General features: G+C 47.3%; 1 protein-coding gene across 3 annotated transcripts in view; it reads right to left on the bottom strand.

The window, feature by feature from the left end:
- Positions 1 to 19576, bottom strand: part of APC7 (tetratricopeptide repeat (TPR)-containing protein) — a 158079-nt gene that overhangs the window by 67488 nt on the left and 71015 nt on the right. For all 3 annotated transcript variants that reach the window (XM_087388798.1, XM_087388791.1, XM_087388782.1), the window contains one exon: positions 1219 to 1294. In XM_087388798.1, coding sequence (XP_087244924.1) covers positions 1219 to 1294 — 76 coding nt within the window. The remainder of the gene's footprint in view (positions 1 to 1218; positions 1295 to 19576) is intronic.

Genomic DNA, 19576 nt, shown 5'->3' with positions numbered 1-19576 from the left:
CTCGGTACTCTATCAAAGGCTTTGTGGAAATTCACGTAGACTCTCTGTCTTCGTTGCATAGCCTCCTCGGTGACACCCCTAGGATATACTCCGATTCATCCCCCCCATTCATTGAGGATCTCTATTGGGCAGTTCCGGTGTCATCACATCGACTCCACATTGAGAGTGGGCAAGCTGAGGGAGTACACAAGAAGAGGCGGATTTGTACCTCTACAAGAGATCGAGTCATCTGTAGGTGTACTATGAGATCCAAGGTCGCTACTATTGTCTCTTTAGAGGTAGCTTCATACTGCTCTCCCACTTCCTTTCTTATCCACAGCAGAGATGCTTAGCCGCCTTCATCCATTGAGGCAGTTAGGCATCGAGAGTGCTAACTTAGATTAGAGAGAGGGATAAGGCTCACAGGCGGACTCATCTCGAAGCATGATCACAGAGTTCTTTCAGCCAGATCACACAAACCTGATATAGCTGATTGGTCAATGTACACATCTTCATGAGCTTCAATCAAAAGTAGTTTCTTAATAACATGTTTGGCAACGGCCTGATATAGCTGATTGGTCAATGGCACGTGTCTTCGTTGGCCAAAAGATTCAGCTTTTGTTCTTAATATTGCATTGCCCTTACCGCTTCAATCTAACTGCAATAAATGCACACCCTTGCTTGACATCATTCCAATGCTTCAATGTCTTCTATAGATCTTTACTCAAATAAAGTTCCAGCGCTCTTCAAGCCTCCCAACTTGTGCTTTTTCATTCCCATGGTTTTTGAGACTTGCTTGCTATTGGTATCTCAATCATCAAACACTCGTAAATGCCTTATATTGTTTAACACACCTGAACATCAGCTATTGGCTTTCACGACATCCTTGGGGTCTCAATTGAATAGCTTCTCTACACAATCATGTAATAAGCAGCTTACTCTACTATATTAATATTACATGGAAACAAGGAATCACAATGCCCACATGTAATTATATCTGACAAAAATTTCCACAACATTTTCGTTCTTCTCAAAGAACAACAAAACCACAAAATACTTTGGACTCTCAGATGCAACACCGACCCACCTAACAAACTAAAAACCAAGAGCAAAAGAGAAACACCTCCCTCTCTATCATGCAGATTAAGAATATAAAGATTTCTCAGTAGCGATCAGCTAACTTCGTCTAATCAATAATCCTACACTTGCCTTACTAAGAGCTGGTTCCAACTTTCTTACCTGAGGCTGGATCTCTTTTTGAGCTACACCAAGTTCCGCTAGTGCTATGATAGCTTCCAATGTGTAAGGGCACTGCCTGCAACATGACCCACAATTGTTATATCATCTATATGTCTACACAAACATCAATGTGTGTTTGCACGCACATGCGCACTTTGGGGGGGGGGGGGGGGGATTTCCATGGGTGTGGGTGTGTGGGGGTAGGTGGACACACACACAGATATGCATACATCATACATGCAAGCATGCACACACACACACACTTTTTTTTTTTTTTAAGTGAAATCTTTTATTTCTATGTGGGAAACCCCAAAAAGAGGTAAAAACCTACCAATAAGTACAAAGAAAAATTTACAAGTAAAGCCTCAGAGCAAAAGTCATGAGGCAGCCAAGTAAAAAGTTACAAGATCAAATTGGAGGAGGATCAAACACAACATCCTCCACTTTCAGATTGTTGCTTTGTTAAAATTGATGCAGTGAAGAAACAACACCATCAATAAAAACCACCTGTTTTTTGCCCTTGTGATTCTTCTTAATATAAACTGGAAGCCGGCATTTTTGAATCACAGGGTCAAAAATCGGTTGCAACATAGGATGAAAAGACTCCAAAGAAAAAGAAACATCTGCATCCTGAATAGAAAGAGACTCTGGCACAGTCTTCACAGACATAGGAACTAGATCAATATATGTACTCTCTCAAGGAGCATTTGATGAAAGAGCTGCATCAGATAAATCAGGACTCATCATGTCAGCTTCAATCGGGATAGCTGCTCAACAGGGGTGCGATCCTGAGCTTCTTCAGCAAGAGAAAGATTGCCCTGTGATTTATCTACCTTCCTTCAGTAGTGCTTCAAAGCAGTAGAAGAAGGCTTCTCCAAAGAAGCCATAGCAGAAACCAGAGGAGAAGGGAGAGTAACCTTGACAGCTGCAGAAGGAGCAAGAGGAGTGGGCCTGGATGCAGAAGGGCAATCACATGAAAAATAACATGCAATGGGAAAAGATGCAAAATGCAGCCTGATGCACATTGGATGGGCAAATCCCAAATCAAGATCCAAAGTAGATGGCACAGGTTGCATCATATCCCACAAAATGCAAAGGCGAACATCACGGGAAGCTTGCAAGAACTCCTATCACGAAACATGAAGAGGCCTCCCCAAAAGCGTTGCAAGAGTAGGAAGATGCTGAAGAAGAGTCACAGGCAGCGCTTTGAGAGTAATCCAAACCGGACTATGTGTCAGAAGCGTAGCAGAAGGATCGAAAAGTGGATCCCAGGGCATCACATAAGCAAAGAAACTAGCCCCAGGAACACCAGCACGATTGACAAGCTGCTCCACCACATCAGTCGAAGAACACTGGGCATAATAAAACCCTTTGCCCAGAAAGACAAAGGAGGAAATACAATCCGGACCCACTGCGGCTTCACCCCAACGACGAAGATGAGCGGCAAAAAGAACCCTGCCCATAAAGTAGGGACAGACTCCAAACTGCTGAGCCTGTCGAAGACCTAAAACCAGAAGGGCAGAATCCAATGAACAAACAAACGGGGAACCCGATGAAGGAACATCTGTGATAGAGGCTGAACATAACTGGCGCATAAGATCCAGCTGAAGGGAAGAAGAAGGGCCATCTACGAGATCAAGCTTTGCCGATTTGAAAGAGAATGAAGGCGGCAAAGCACCGTGCTTCCGTCGAATGAAAACTCGAGTAGGAGGAACAGAGGAAGCGGAAAACACAAAAGAGGTTTCGGGAGCTTGTATGAATGACCATACAGACTATACAGATGGCCGTACAGATGGTACAGTGTGTGAAGATTTTTGAAAACCCCAAACTCATCTTGTACATGTGTACATGTGTGATGTTCAACTTTTGTGTGTGCTTGCTGGCGTTCAATCAAATTTTGTATACGTAGCTTTCGAGTACTGCATGGTATCCAGAGTGACGGTGTTGATCATGGATGACATATGCCCGTCATAGTAGTCCTTTACCAAGTGTTCATAGTGTCATGACTGGAGTTCCGTATTGTGGTGAAGTCATGGGAGCACTCATGTACTCAATGTGGGTGCACCAGACATCCCAGAGCACGATATCCAGTGTACGACAATGTTTTGTTACAGGATGACATGTGCTCATTGTGATTGTCCCAAGCCATATGTGTATAAGGGCAATAGTTTTTTTTGTCAAGGGCATCTTGTAAATTTTCCATGGGTCGAGATAGGGTTCATCATATGTGATAGTCTGTCGAAATAAACATCAAATGCTTGCTTGAAGGTTATGTGCAAATGTGGTGTGCATTAGTGTGCACAAAGTCTAAGTGTGGTGCATTAAAGCCTTTGTCTAAGTTTTGGGGAAAAACCTTTGAGAGTGGTAAAAAGCATGGGATGACGTGGCTGATTTTTGGAGAAGAGGAGTATGCATGCAAACCTGGCTACGTGATGAAGAAAGGATACTTCTAGAGGACGAGATGGTAGGTACGTGAGTTGACAACAAGAAGGATGGCTTTGGGATCTTGTTTTGGAAGATGATGAGGTTGAGAGCTTCTGGACTGTGGAGGGCATCTCTATTATGGAAGGTGGAAGACTTTGATGGCGCAATCATGAGCTGCTGCAGGTCGTATTCCACCATATGGGCGTGGGCTGAGGCTTTTGGAGAGAGGGATGGAGTGCTGGAGTTAGTGAGCGATGGAGCAGGTGATCTTGTAGCAACAAGTTGTAGGAGCTTGGTTGGAGAGTGTGTGCGCTAGTTCCAAGAGAGAAGCCGCAACACTGGAGTTTTCTGATGCAAAGCTGTGATCGTTGTGAAAGGGAGGCATGTGGCTCTTGTGAGGAGAGGGTTGCAGATAAGCGCGTGAACGAGGAGTCCAAGTAATCGATTGTGGAAGCATCTCTTTTTGGGTAGGCGAGGAGGACCTGAGGTGGCGGGAGACGAGAGCTCTGTGAGCAGCTTGGTGACAGGGCGCGCTGCTCACTGGTGGACTGATGGCAGTTGCTGGAGAGTTCGTTCCAGAGAGTAATGGTAGATAGAGAGGAATCGAGAGGAGTCACAGGTGGAAGAAGGGAACACATGTAGAAAAGCGGAGCACCAGGCAGTAGAGTTTGATGAGCAGTAGCTGTCACGAGGCTGTGGTAGAGGTGCCGACCTGAAGAAGCAAGTTCGGAGCTGCGTGGATGATGATGATGAGAAGCTGTGGGAGACTGCCAACAAGATTAAGGAACATGTCGTGTGGATTTGGAGACGGAGGATACTTGCTGATGATGAAGGGCAAACTGAACTAGGAGATCGACGTCTTGGTGGCTGGCTATAGCGAACCAGTGCTTGTTGTTGATCATGGGAAAAGGCCTTGTTTATGGCGACGGAACTATGGGCAACAGATGGTTTTAGACAGTGGGCTTCATGCAGTCCAAAGGTGCAATTCCAAAATGAAGATGGCATACTGTTGGTCGAAGAAGGAGCTCTTGTGATTGTCACCATACTTGATCATGGATCTCATAAAAGAAGAGTGCTTATGTGAAGTACTTGACTGCTTATGTTGCTCTCGGTGTGGGTTCTCTCACAGAATTGTGGTGGGTTCTGACATAGCGTGTTGTTCAATTTCTTTGCTCATAGGCTATGGGGAAGTAGTGTTTGTTGGCTATGTGTGAATTGAAGAACTCTTTGTAAGTGTTTGATGGCATAGAAGAGGGGTGATGGCTTTGAGCATACGAGGCAGATGATTGACTTGAAGTCAAAGAGATCCGGGATTGTTCTTCATGGATTTTGTCAGGGGAGATACGAGCATGGTTGTTTGTACCTTGAGTTGTCAGGAAGTGTTCATGGCAGTTATGCAGTTCTGAAGTTGTCATTTTCTGGAGTTTTATGTTTCATGGGTCTTCTATGTATTTTCTGAGCTTAATGTCAATCAGTAGGAGAGTTTGTGTTGAGCTGTGTAATCCACTGGGTTTTTTTAGGTTGTTTGGCTTGGGAGGAAATGTGGCTAGTGAATGAATTGAATGTAAAGGGGTGTAGTGTTAAGGATGTTGAATGAATGCCTTTTACCTTCTGATAGTGTTGTTCACTTGCTTTAAATGTGGATGAGGGTGGCTGTGAAGGCGGTTTAGGCTCTACTGCTTTTGTCCATCCACGTTTTGGTGCCTCCAAGGAGGACTATGCACTTCAGTTTACAAGTGTGAAGCTGTGCAGTCAGTTGTAGTGTTGAAGAGCTGAGAGAGATGGCACTGGACTTTCCAGAGTTTTGGGGGATGCCATATGAGAATGCAGTGAGGTTCTTGGAAAAGATGGAATTTACAGCACTTATGAAAGATAGGGAAAACCCTGAGATTTTGTTTCAAATCATGAGTTATTGCTTGCAGGGAGATGCAAAAGCATGGCTGCAGACTCAAGTTTCTACCTTCAAGACTACTCATCCTCAGCAGCAAAATCCGGAGTATTAAGTGATGAGAGCAGCCTTTCTTACACGGTTTGCACAATCCAAGAGCCCTAATGAAGTTTGGAAAGAGCTGTGCAAGGTGAGATAGGAGGAGGAGCAGGAGGTTGACCAGTACCTGATTCAATTTGGGAGATTATGGAGTCTTTGGTGTGAAGCTCTTGTGCCAGAGGTGCCTCCTCAGATGATTAAGAGAGACCGCTTCATTTTAGGCCTGAAGCCTTCACTCCATTTGAAGGTGGAGCTGAGGAATATCAATAGTTTTGAGGATGCTGTCAGAGTGGCCAGAGAGGAGTGGAAAGTCAAGAGATTGAGGCAATTGGGCATGCATGAAGAGCCCAAAACCCTGGTCAGCAGCCCAGAAATGATGAAGGCATATGCAGAGAGAAAGCTGGTGTCTGTTCCTGTGCAGGATGATTCCCTGAAAAAGGATTTGCATGAAGCTGTGGAGCTGATGAAAACACTCAGCCTAAATTGGATGGAGACTACAGGAAGAGGTAAAGGTCAGAATAACAGGAGAGAAACTATGGTTGGAGGAGAAGGAAGTTCAGCTGGTGCAGCGAGAGGACGGGGATACATGAGCAATGTCCAATGCTGGAATTGTGGGGAGTGGGGACATATCAGCCCTCACTGTGATAAGCTAGCCAGGGCAGGGGGAGATGTCTATCCTGAGCAGCAAAGAACAAATGATAGATCAACTCACTATAGTATGGAGGTGAAAGATCTGAATCAGCTCTCTACCAGTGGTGTGAAATGGGAGGATAAGGGGAAAGGAAAGGCAATTAGCCTGATTAGAATGGAGACCATGCCAGAGATTATGTTTGTACCCATGTAGTGTAATATGAGCTGTAGGCTGGAATTGCAAGAAAGAAAGAAAGAAAGAAAGAAAAGTTATTAAAGTCTTCGGAAGACCGATGGGTCTATGAGACTGTGAAAATCCTGATACAATGAGCTATGGTAGTGGAGCTACTAAATGAGCGTCCATACCAATGCAAAATGCAAAATGCAAAAAATGCAAAAATGCAGAATGGCAGTACTAAGTCCTAAGTACAACATAGTCATGTCGATGGTCGACTATATATCAATCTCAGCATCATCATCAATATCATCATCATCCCCAGCAACAGCAAGATATCAGGATGGATGAGGTAGTGGAGGCATGAAGTCGGCAATAGAGTGCTGTCGACTACTCAGAGGTGCGGTCTCTTGGCACGTCTCCTGGTCGTAGCTCTGCGTCTAACCAGGGCTACTGTGACCCCCGTCGGTCGGGCTCCGACTCTAAACAAGGAGGGGATGTCTCCAAGTGTGATCTGTGTGTTGACCCTCTGTCTGAGCTGTCGGGTCACGGGCTTCGGGTCACGGTCATGTCAAGGCCTCGTCTCGTTGGGGTCCATGTGATCTAGCTGAAAGAACTCCGTGATAGAGCTTTGAGAGGGATCAACTGAGGAAGAAGTCTGCTCCTGTCTCCGTGCTTGGAGTATCCTCTTGCGGTGTCTAAGTGCCTCTCATGAATGAAACCTGCCAAACACCGCTGGTCTAGGTAGGAGAGGAAATGGGCTAAAATCCCATAACTATCTCTGAAGAGACAGTGGAAACGTCCTCCGATCTCATAGTACACAGGACACCTGAAGATGAAATACTCCTCTGTCTCAACCTCCTATATGTCACATAGTGTGCATACTGCTCCCTAGGTAGTCGCTCTGCTCTGCCGCTCTCGATGCAAAGTCTGTGAAAAGAGACCCGGAACTGCCCAAGAGAGATCCTCATCGAGTGGGGTAGGTGAATCTGTGTGTATCCTGGTGGGTCAATGAAACCCTCCGCTGTGATATGTAAGAAGTGATCTCTGTAGAAGCTAAGCTTCACTGGGAGTTCACTCGGTTCCAACCAGGTCCGAAAAGTGTGTAGCTGTAGTAGATCCTCACCGATAACCTGGTTGACCTCGTGTGATAAGAGGGGAGAGAACGGAGCATCCATGCTATACTAGAAGGGAAGTAGTCTATCCATGTGGAGCCCTAGTCGCTCAAACCATCTCTCTGTACGTGCATACCAGCACCTCTGATCTCCTCCTGCTGCAAGTGCCATAGAAGAGGATAGAGCTATCCATGGTAGCCTGCTACGCCCCGAGGTATAATCCCCATATTCCCTAACTTGATACAGATATGTGATGACCTGAAATGTAGCATCTAGCTCTAAAGGGGGTGACCAAAACTCAGCCTGAATGATCTGGTAAGGAACGGATGACTTACCACGAATCATCTGTGATAGCATGAGAACCTGTAGCCGCTCCACACGGGCCCACTTTGTATCCGACGAGTCTGGCCCCCAACAAGGGCTGCCGTACATCCCCGCTGGGCGAGCCAAGGAGTCAAAAAGCAACCCCTTGGTGCGTGGATCCTAAAAGTGTGAGCGGAAGCATTGCCTCTCTAGCCTGGCCAATGAGGCATACCCTCTACTCAAGCGTGCCTGCATCGCGGGTCTCATAGTGAAGCTCGGTCCGGAGAAGATAACCCCAAGATAAGTGTATGATGAAACTATCTCAACAGATGACCTCGCAAATGTGAACTGCTTCTTATGCATGATGGCTCGAGATGTATTGAAGATCATGACCTTGGTTTTACCCACGTTGACCTTCAAATCATGAGACTCACAAAAGGACTGTAGTGCGTCTAGGTGTCTCTGAAGCCCAGAGAGCCACGTCATCTGCATAGAGCAAAATCTGGATCAGCCTGCCCGCAAGAGAGCAACCTACACCCCCCTGTGTCTGCATCACTGTCTCAAGCTCGTCAATGTAGAGGCCAAACAAGGTAGGCGACAAAGGACACCCTTGTTTGACCCCGATGGTACTCATGATCTCGTCTGTCCACTCGGATTCTGCCCGAACTCTGCCAGAAACTCTCTCGTAAAGTGCCATGACAGCCCAAATGATCTCCTGGTCATAACCCAAGTCCTGTAGGCGCTGTATGAGGCGGGCTCTCGGGACCGTGTCAAATGCCTTGCGAAAATCCACAAAGCAACAATAAACCCTATGCTTCTGTGACCTCGCCTCCTCGATGATACATCTGAGCGTCAGAATGTGGTCCATGGTTCCATGATCACGCCGGAATCCGGCCTATCCTGCTGCTCTGAGTCCTCGACACTCTGCAAGTTTGCTAACCTCGGAGTCAAGTACTGATGCATAAATCTTGGACATGACATGTCCAATCATAATGGTCCTGTAGTTCTCCAGGCTCATGGGATCCCCTGCCTTGTGGATGGGTGAGATAGTGTTAATGGTCCAAGTGTGTGCAAATCCCAAACAAACCGATTCATTAAAAAGCTTTGCTAAGATCGGGGCTAGGAGGTTAATCCCATATGCAATGAACTCAGTGCATAGTCCCTCATGATCCTTCGCTCGGCCATTATGAAGTTTCATTACAACATCCTTTACCCCTCCTCTAGTGAAGAGGGTGCAGGATGTGGGACGAGGCATGTGTGAGAGGCTAGGGACTGGCTGATTTGGGATGTCATAAAGTGTGCATGCATAATCAAACCAGATTTGGGTGTCAGTGAGTGGCGGAGGGGACCGTCCTTTTAGAAATCTCCGCCAGAAGTCCTTAGAGTTGTTACTAAACAAAATGTTCAATAGCTCCTCCTCGTTTCGACGAACGAAGTTTAGTTTCTTCCTCCGTACCAGTCTACGGTATTCATGTAGCGTATCTGGTGCGCTCGGAAGACTGTTTTTGGTTTCGAATCTGAGTTGACGGCATAAGGCCTTACACTCATCATCGTACCAACTATTACAAGGTACGGTTCCAGGGGGTGGTGGGCGGGTGGAGCAGGTGGTGTGGGAAAAAGCGTGAATGGCAGCCTCGTGTAGTGAGCGGGTGACAAGGGCAGCACGATCCTCTAAAAGGGGTATGAAGTCAATATAAGCGAGAAGTATGTACAGATGGCTAGAGTAAGAAGGTGAGTGATCCCGATCAAAGCGTACATCGTGGTAGGTGGAGTAAGCACTGAGTGGGATGGAAGGCGCTGTGCGAAGGGAGATGGAGATGTGAAAGAAAAGGTATGTATGATCAGCCCCTGGGGGGAGAGGTGCTACAGTGAAGTTAGTAATGCGAGATGTGAAGACAGGGGATCCCATGATGTAATCAACAACACTGGATTCCCCCCCCATGTGGAAAGCATGTGAAACCACCTGAAGCGAGCAATCTGTCAAGACCATTATAGATAATGAGATCATGTATCCTACCTAGGTCTAATAGGGCCTGCCCATAGGATGAGAATGGACCTCGCCTGTCAGCCGAAACCCATAGCATACTTGCCTCCTCAAGGTCAACATCTGCCAGTAGAGTGGAATCATCTCTGAAATCAAGAAGTGGTACCTGACGGGCCCTTGTCCTCGCGTTGAAGTCCCCCACTAGAAGGACTTCTCCGCGGCTAGAAAAGTCAACGATGGACTGATAAAGGGCAGCAAATGGGGATGTCTCATCATCACCTCGAATATCTCTGGCAAAGTCGGAGGTCTTCGAGGGGAAGTAGCAAACTGCGACAAACACATCCTGGCTGTCCATGTGTCGTATCACGATCCAAAGAAATCTGGAATGTGTATCTCTCTGCTCTATTGAAATGATCCCCCGAAGTGTGGATCTAAAAAGGACTGCAACTCCACCTGAACCTCGAACTCCTCCTGTACCCCTCGTCTCATCTCTGTAGGCACACTCCCATGTATATCCGCTGACTATTGGAAGAGGGCGCTCTGGACTCTGATGTGTCTCTGTATAGAAGACTATGTCGTGGCCTGTATAGGATTCTGAGAAGTTCCCTGGTTCTGACCATAAGGTACCATTACAATTCCAAATGGTGTAGGACAGGGTCTCGAATATCTGAGTCTCATAGACCCCGCTTCCCTATGTAGGGGAGGGGGCAGGTGTCCTACGGGGGCCTGTAAGAAGTCGTCCCTCTCATACCATTGCCCACTTTCCCTCCTTCCGAGCCTAATCCCGCTGGTGCAGCAAAGAGTGCCTCTCCTCAACCTGTATAAGTGTGAGTGTCATGAAATCGTATGATCAGGGGTTGCTCTCGGTTGGGATCTCTCCCCACCCGCCATGCCCTCTCTATCATGTGCTCAGCCACACCCAGGGTAGCGGTCACGAACGCAGTTGCATCTACCATCGATGTAGCGTCAGTGCGTGGGATCCCGCGTACTCTGATGTTGAGAGCCTTACTGGCTCTCTGCTGCTACTCCATGAGGGTAGCCAAAACGGTGACCCTTGCGGGTTCCCGTTTGGCCACGTCAACCCATCTGGAAGTCTCCTCAATAGCAGATTGCATGCTCGCAATCTGTGCCTCGACCACCGGGGTACTCCCTAGGGCAGTGTGTATGGCTGTGACCTCCTGTCGCAGTTGCATGATATCCTATCTGAGTCCCTGAATAAGACCCGCCTGCTCCCAAATGGCCCTAGCCTGCTCCTGTATGATGCGGCTCTGCTCTTGGTTGAAGCGGACCTGCTCCCGTGCGAAGCGAGCCAGCTCCATCTCACGCTCACAGAAACTATGTATCTCCGTGAGTAGGGTCTCACGAGCCTCTGGTGTATCAGTCCACCCATGTCCATGCTGAAATTGTGGTGTCTGTGGCATGAAAGAGTGGGACTGAGTCCAGAAACTGGACGGTGGCTGAGTGAGGAACGGAGATGACAGTGGAATGGATGAGGCAATCGCAACGGGGTGTGGGAGGGTGGGCTGACTGAGAGGGAGAGGGGAGAGTGAAGCGTAATACAACACAGTGTATGACACCTCCGAAGTAGGGGTCATAAGCTATGCGAGAGCTGTAACAGGAGAAGAGGCAAAGGGGACAACAACCGGCACGATGGGCATGAATATATAATTGATCGTAGATGTAGATGGAGCTGAGACTGGAACTAGAGCTGGGCCTGAAGCGGGGACTGAAGTCGAAGTAGAGACAGAGATAGAGGGAGCTGAGGTTGGTGGAGCTGAAAACGAAACTGACACTGTAGCGTGAGTTGAGGTTGAGGTTGAAGTAGAGATAGAGGCTGAAGAAGCTGAGGCGGGTCCCACCTTTGCCTTGTTGTCTACCCTGAGTCCAATTCGGTTGTAACGTGTGTTCACATCCTCCAAATTCAGTTGTGTCGTTTGCTTTTTTTTGTTGTTGTTGTTATTTTCATCTTTCTTGGCTTTGTCCCCCATTTCTCTTGGGGTGCGGGTGCAGATCTTAGTGTTAGTGTTCAGCCGGGAGCGGGAGCACCGGTTCCCCCCCCATAATGGGAGGCACGTCCAGTGCGAGGTGGTGGAGAGGTAGGGCGGAAGCCTGAAGTGGAGAGGCAGCCAAGAGGTGGAGAAGGAGGAGAGGCTAAGATGGCGAGGATGGCGAGGATTTTTTTTTTAAATAATAATTATAAAGGTGGTTGTGGTTTCCCTTCCCCCCCCCCCGCCCCCCTTTTTGTGAAAGGTGACGAGGAGAGCAGAGAAGGGGGGGGGGGGGCGGGGACGGTGGATGAGCGGAAAAGAAGGGAGAGAGGTGGCTGAGTGAGGGGGTAGTGGGGAGCGAGAGGTGGCTGAGGGGAGCGAGGGGCTGAGCAGGGGGTAGCGGGGAGCGAGGGGTGGTTGAGGGGTTAGCGGGGAGCGAGGGGCTGAGAGCTGCGAGGGAGAGCTGAGCGGGAGAGCGTGAGCGTAGAGGCAGCAAGGGAGCGTGAGCGGGAGCGAGGGGGCGGAGCGTGAGCGAGGGGGCTGAGTGTGAGCGAGGGCGGAGTTTGTATTCTATGCATCTGCTTTTCTTTTCCCAGATCAAAAGGATAACTTTGAACCCTCCACTGCCAAATATGCATAATCCATCATCCCCCTGGATCAAAAGGAATCAACAACACACCAAATCGATATAGCCACCAGCTCCTTCCATATACCCACATCCTCACTAAGCCTCCAGGATCCCATAGCTTATCCTGCCAAGATATCATACAACTCCATTGGCTATTAGCTATCACACTTGTATCATGAGTCTTGCTCATCTTCACATGAGCCACATCTTTTGAGGTCACTATCTCACACATAGATCTCACGGGCACAACCAGCCCATAATCTGTGATTAGGGACTTCTCAACAGACTCTATTGCCTCAACCTTGTAAGCTGCAAAACTTAGCCCATCACATGAATTATCAAGATCACCGAGGAGCAAACAAACATCCTTCCCACCTGAAGAATGCTCAAACATATCAGCACACTCTTTGCCATGCATCACGTCTTCACTGACATCTTCACTCTCTGAACAATCATGAGAAGTACATATTTTCTTGTCATTACTAACCACACATGCAAAATCCAGGAGGGTATCATCAAGTAAAGCATCTAGCTCATCATCAACCACACTATCACTACCATCTTGCTCAACATGCATACTGGTGTTTACATTCTTTTTTGAAGAGATCAATGCTAACATATCATCTAGTGCATCATCAAGAATGCAATCCAGGTCATCATCTGAATCACCATCATCCTGTAAACACTGAATCTTAACCTCATCATACACATCAAAGTCCACATGCACACAATCAACACTTGCTGGTCCCACCCAAACTAAGATTTTTAATTGCAGGTCTTTTACTTTATCAGTAATAGTCACATCAATTTCATCATTGTCACACATGATTGAGCTCTCATCTTCACTGCTAGTTTCACTTCTCACTTCCTCACTTGTTGAATCTGAAATCTCAGCCTCTTCGGTATGCACAATCACAGTGTGAACGACGAATTGATTGCATTCAGCCATGTACTCCTTCCAAGCCTTGTCTTCAAGTGGCTGCATAATTGCTGCAACATGAACAGCCATCATATGCACATCATCACACAACAGTGGAGCATGATCATCATCTACCACTACACATACAGACTTATTATCCTTAGCTACCTTTAATGGGCTATCAACCTTTTTGCCATCTATGGCATCAACCCCTTCATTCGGGCTCTCCTCTGCCACCTCACACAGATCTGGTTGAGCAACACCCTCCTCCATAGCAACTGACAAGCCTCCATTCATAATAAGTGTAATGATTTCCAGCTCCCCTACATCATCAACACTATATGCATCCGGTTCCTTCAGCAGTGAAGACAACTGACTCTCTTCCTCTGATGAGATGCTCTCTTCCTCTGTCTCACTCTCTGTATCTTTGTCTGTGACTGTCTCCTCAGGTTCCTCTGCTCTCCCGCCAGCCCCTTGCTCCCTCCCCCCCCGCCAGCCCCCCCGCTGCTCACGCTCAGTGCTCACCCTCGCCGCTACCTCGCTCAGCCTCCCCGCTACTCGCGCTCGCCGCTACCTCGTCTCAGCCCTCACCCTCGCTGCTACCTCGCTCAGCCCCCCCGTTGCTCACGCTCAGCGCTCCCTCGCTCAGCCCCCCTGCTACCCCCCGCTCCCCCTCGCTCTCCGCTCCCTCGCTCAGCCTCCCGTTGCTCACGCTCAGCGCTCCCTCGCTCAGTCCCCTGTTGCTCCTCGCTCCCGCTCCCCACTCCCACGCTCATGCTCAGCCCCTCGCTCCCGCTCCCTCGCTCCTCGCTCACGCTCACGCTCCCTCGCTTAGCCACATCTGTATCTATCCACTCTGCTGGTATGGCTGCATCCTAACTGCCCTCCCTCTAAAGTGGCGAACTGATAAGAGTCTTTGATCCTCTCGAAGCTTCCTAAAAGCCCTCCAGGCACCTACTGTGGAAGCAGGTCCCCTCTCCCATCTAGACCACTGCATATAATGTGACACTCCTAGTGATCTGCCATGGTCATCCAATATAGAGTCATTCCACATGACTCGATGCTTGTTTGGATCTCTCCAATGAGTGCCTTTGAAGCTGCCCCAAGACTATTGCCCTTATACACATATGGCTTAGGACAATCACAAAGAGTCAACTTGGTTGGGAGCTTTCACCGGGACAGGTATTGCTTTATAGGTTATTGCCTTGCGAATGCACGAGGAGACCCTTGTCTTTGATGTTCAGTCGGGAGGCAAACTTGTTAGATCTTCAGATGATATTCTTTTGGAGGTTGCCTTCCAGCCTGTTAGGATTGCAGGTAGCATGGAGTGGGGCACGGATTCATAGTGGTCTCTCGATCATAACCCTGTTCTCTTGGCACCTCCATCTTGGAGACTCTAGTTATATGGTGGTTCCCCCATCAAGTTCTTGCAGTGGGACCCACGGGAATGAGAATGGATTGATGAAGGGCACCGAGAGAAGAGCATCCCCTTCTTTTGTTACACAGTCACAAATGCTAGGAGATTTCAGCATAGCAGTAGAGGTTGGACGCCCTCCAGAGCTATATTGGGATAGTTTTCCGATTTCTACAGAGGTACAAAAAAACTCTTGGAGGAGGCTCTGGAAATCCCTACCTTTGATGCGGCTCACTATCATCTTAGCTATCATCTTATAGATGGCACAAAAGGGAGTGATGGGCCCCCAATCTGCAAAGGACTCACATAGAAGCTTCTTAGGGAGGAATTCTCTTTGAGGGGGGGGGAGAAGCTTCTTGGGGAATAATTTAATAACCCTTTTTTCTTGCTAGATGGCAATTGTTGGGATTCACAAGCATGATGGATATATAAAATAATGCATGTGAAATGGCATCCCAAAATTGCACCAAAGACTCCAAGTTAGACCATCCAACCTGTAACCGTCCTTCCCCAAAGGGCAGTGAATAGATAATATAGCTAGCGAATACCATAATTTCAGCCACTTAGAACTTTCCACAGTAAACCAAATCAACTTAGACCACAACACCTGATAGCTAGATCGCCGGACACCAGATTGGCCCTAAACTTAGCGCCCCTTTTAGTATTTCTTTATCTTTTATTCAAAAGGCTTGCAATACAAGAATAGCACCCGGTGCATCAGCCCACAGACAGGCAACTGAATAATCCTATCACAGGCACTTCCGTCCTACTACGCAATCATAGAAAAGGCATCCCAGTCCAGTGCAACATTCCATGGCCGCCCTTCTTTTGAATCTGGCTCAGGGTTCTAACCTGGTAGCTCTGATACCCACTAGGGGAGTCTTGGCAGAAGAGAAATCAGCCCAATCTGTCTTGGTAGCTCTGAATACCCATCAAGGGAGTCTAGAGGCCAGCAAAACAACACAATCTATCTTGGTAGCTCTGAATACCCGTCAAGGGAGTCCTAGCAAGACAAAGGCCATCAAAACAACCACACCTAGCTGCTCCTGGCAATTGGCTCTCCTTGGTAGGTGAAGCTGTGTCGATGAGTTATCGCCCGTGAGGCGTTGAAGATCATAACCTTTGGTCATGCCAAGGTTGACTATCAGCTCTCTCTCCGTGCAAAACACCTCTAGGGGCCTCTAGGTGTCTCTGTAGGCCTACTGCTGAAGAGGAGACAAGGACTATGTCATCCGCGTATCATTAGATCACGAAGCAAGGTCCCTCCCTCCTAGGCTGTTAATGAAAGTCGTGATCTTATCAATATAGAGCTCAAAGAGTGTCAGGTAAGAGGTGGCATCCTTGCTTCACTCCAATCGTGCTCTCAATCCAATATGACAGATCTCCATGGGCGCATGCTCTCCCTCTGACTAAATCATATACTTGCCTCACATCATGTCTCTTGGGCTTTGCATCTTCTGGAGTCTCTTAATCATACGTGCTCTTGGGATTGTATCAAAGACCTTTCGAAAGTCTACAAAGCAAGCACAGGCTTTCTGGGATCTCGATCTCACCTCCTCGATGACAATCCGTAGAATGATGATGTGATCAAGAGTGGAATGTTGTCTTCGAAAACTAGCCAGTCCCAAAGGGCGGCCCATGTGCCTCTGTGCAAGAGCTGATCTCTCTCTCTAGCACCGATCCATAGACCTTGGCCAATGTGTAGCCAATCATAAGTTGGCGGTGATTTCCAATGTCCATGTGATCCCTTGCTTTGGGTATCGGCACAATGCTGATGGTACTCCAAGCAAGTGGGAAGCTGTGATATACATGCGCGCGTGCGTGCATGTGTGTGCGTGTGCGCGTGTTTACATGTGTAAGTATGTAAGTAAATATATAAATAAATGCATACTATATCATCAGCTCACCAAGTGCTAGGTCAGAATCGTAATTCTCCTTGGACTTAGAATGCAAATAGATAATTGCACCTATAGTATATAGTGTGATATCAGCCCTCAGCTTGACGAGCATATATGGCGTCAAGCTTCTAGCCACGGTTCCAATGATGCCTGTCAGTACAATTTCATGCTGGTAATCCATAAAATTGGCAACTTTACTGTATCTTCATCACTTGGCTGCACTAGCCTTGAATCCCTTCGATCATGTTAAGAGACTAGCCTTTCTTTGGATCAGAGTTCACTTTGATCGTGGTTGAGAGCCTAGCCTAGCCTTTCTTTTGATCATAGTATGTAGTTTAATATCAGCCCTCGGCTTGACAAGCATTTGTGGCATTCAAAAAGACAAATCAAGATCTGGAACTGTTGGAGGAAATGACCTCTTTTGGGGTGCCAGCTGGACATTGTGAATTATACCACTATGATATTAAAGCTTCTAGCCATAGTTCCAATAATGCCTGTCAGCACAATTTCATGTTGGTAATTGATAAAATTGGCAACTTTATTGTATCTTCATCACTTGGCCATACTAGCCTTGAATCCCTTCGATCATGGTTAAGAGCCTAGCCTTTCTTTTGATGAGCGTGCTCTTTGCTTTCAAATGGTCGGTACGACCTTTTGGCTTGTTGAGCCTTCTTATAGTCATCTCCCGCCACTACAGTAAAAGATGAAGATCAGAATCAATAGTTTTTCAGAGATAAATCACTACACTTGTCAACTAGGATAGGTATTGGTTCACAACTCATACAAATCCAGTTCAAAGATATAATGCCACATACTAATCCATCAAAAGCTATTTATCATGGTTGATCTTAGTGTAGCGACTTAATCTCCAAACAAAATTGCCTACATTCTATGTTTGCATCAATCAGCAGATAGTAAAAATGGTGACTGAACAACTTGGCGAATCTTGTGCACATGGGCCTTGTTTTGAGAAATTTTAACACTACTATAATGGCAGATAGAGCCCGCAACCCTGCATAGTGCTTTCCTAACTAATTTTGAGCGCGCACATAAATGCCCCAAAAAAGATTTCTCTTCCATTAGTTAAAACATCCACCAATGTCTCTTCCAAAAGGAACTGTAGTGAAAAATATTTCTTTTTTTTTCCCCCAAGAAAATTACTTCATTAAGTATGAATGAAAACTGCGAGACCAAGCTCAACTGCAGGAGTACAACATGCAATGCATGAAAAAAACAGCTCAATAAAGAACCAAGGCGGAGGCTGAAAATGCCATCTCAACCTTGAAGGCAACTCAGAGAAGAAAGGAGATCCCCTCCAAACTTTGAAAAAAGTAACTCTCCTGGCAGTGGCTGCTCTGGAGGATCCCTGCATGCTCGCCCAAATGGCCATCAGAGTGTGTACTGCGTCAGTCCAAATACTGGCCATAGTCTGGGAAGGGTGAACTTGGACAACCTCCATTGCCTCTGTACACCTAGCTCTCCAAATATGCCAAGCTGCAATGCTAGCCCAAATCTCCCAAGACGTGTCTACTGAGGCATGAGCAGCTCTGAAAGGAGTGTGGGGAACATCCTGGAGGAAACAAGACTGCACTGAATGTTGTCGTACAATGAAAGTTGGATCTGGATCATGTCCCTCGAAGAACACCTGTGGGCCAGTAAGAGAAAACCAAGCCACTGAACCCCAAGTCATAGAAAGGTGCTGTACGAAAGATGCTGAAAATCCTAGCAACACCTTTCCAGATCGTCCTCGCATGTCTGCACTCCCAAAGGCAATGTTGTACTAACTCAACTGCCATGTGACAACGAGGACAAGTAGGGTCAGCCCCGAACCTAGATCTCCACAATTTCACTGCAATCCCTCCATGCATAGAAAGCCAAAAGAAAAGAGTGATCTTTCTATTCCAGAGGGATTTCCAGAGCCTACGCCAAAAGTTCTTCCCCACAGTTGCGAAAATCTGAAAACTATCCCAGTGTAGCGCTCTGGAGGGCCTCCAACCTCTACTACTGAGCTGAAATCTCCGGGCATTTCTAACTGTATATCAAAAGAAGGGAAAGCTCTTCTCTCGGTGCCCCTCATCAATCCATTCCCACTTCCCTGGGTCCCACTGCAAGAACCTAATAGGGGAACCACCATACAGCCAGAGTCTCCAAGACCCCAGCGCAAGGAGAATAGGATCAGGGTCAAGATACCACTGTGAGTCCCTGCCCCACTCCATGAATCCTGCAATCCTGACAGGCTGAAAAGCAACCTCCAAAAGAATATCATCAGAAGATCTGATAAGCCTACCTCCCGACTGAATATCAAAGACAAGGGTATCCTCATGTGCATCCTGCAATGCAATGACCTATAACGGAATGCCCGTCCCTGAGAACGCTCCCCACAAGTAGACTCTGTAAGCGGCATGTCATCTGTGTCAAGCCATTCTGGCCGAATGGCTGCCTGTATCTGCTGTATCCTTAGTGTACTCCCTCTGAGGTGGCCAACTGATTAAACTCTTTGATCCTCTAGAAGTCTCATAAAGGCCTGCCAAGCACCTACAGTAGAGGCAGGTCCCCTCTCCCATCTAGACCACTGCATATAATGTGACACTCCTAGTGGCTTTTCATGATGATCCAAAATCAAGTCATTCCACATGACTGGCTGCCTTTGAATCTCTTCACGAGAAGTGGATAGAACTCTCCAAAGTGTGTTTCAGAAGCAGCCCCAAGCTTTCAATATAGCAACCATGAGAGAGGAAGGTGGGGATTTGAGGTGGGCTGAAGTAAAGATCCATCTACTGCTGTCCAACCAATCTCCCCCATGAGAAAATGTGCAAGATTGAATGCTGCGTGAGAAAAAATCCTTCTAGGGCTCCTGCCCAGGCATCAATCCACGTACTACCAACTTGCAAAA

This window comes from Dipteris shenzhenensis, chromosome 2, assembly GCF_047967505.1.
Source record: "Dipteris shenzhenensis isolate YYH24624 ecotype China chromosome 2, Dip_SZ_1.0, whole genome shotgun sequence".
NCBI lineage: Eukaryota > Viridiplantae > Streptophyta > Polypodiopsida > Gleicheniales > Dipteridaceae > Dipteris > Dipteris shenzhenensis.
This window is presented reverse-complemented; position numbering and strand designations above follow the sequence as displayed.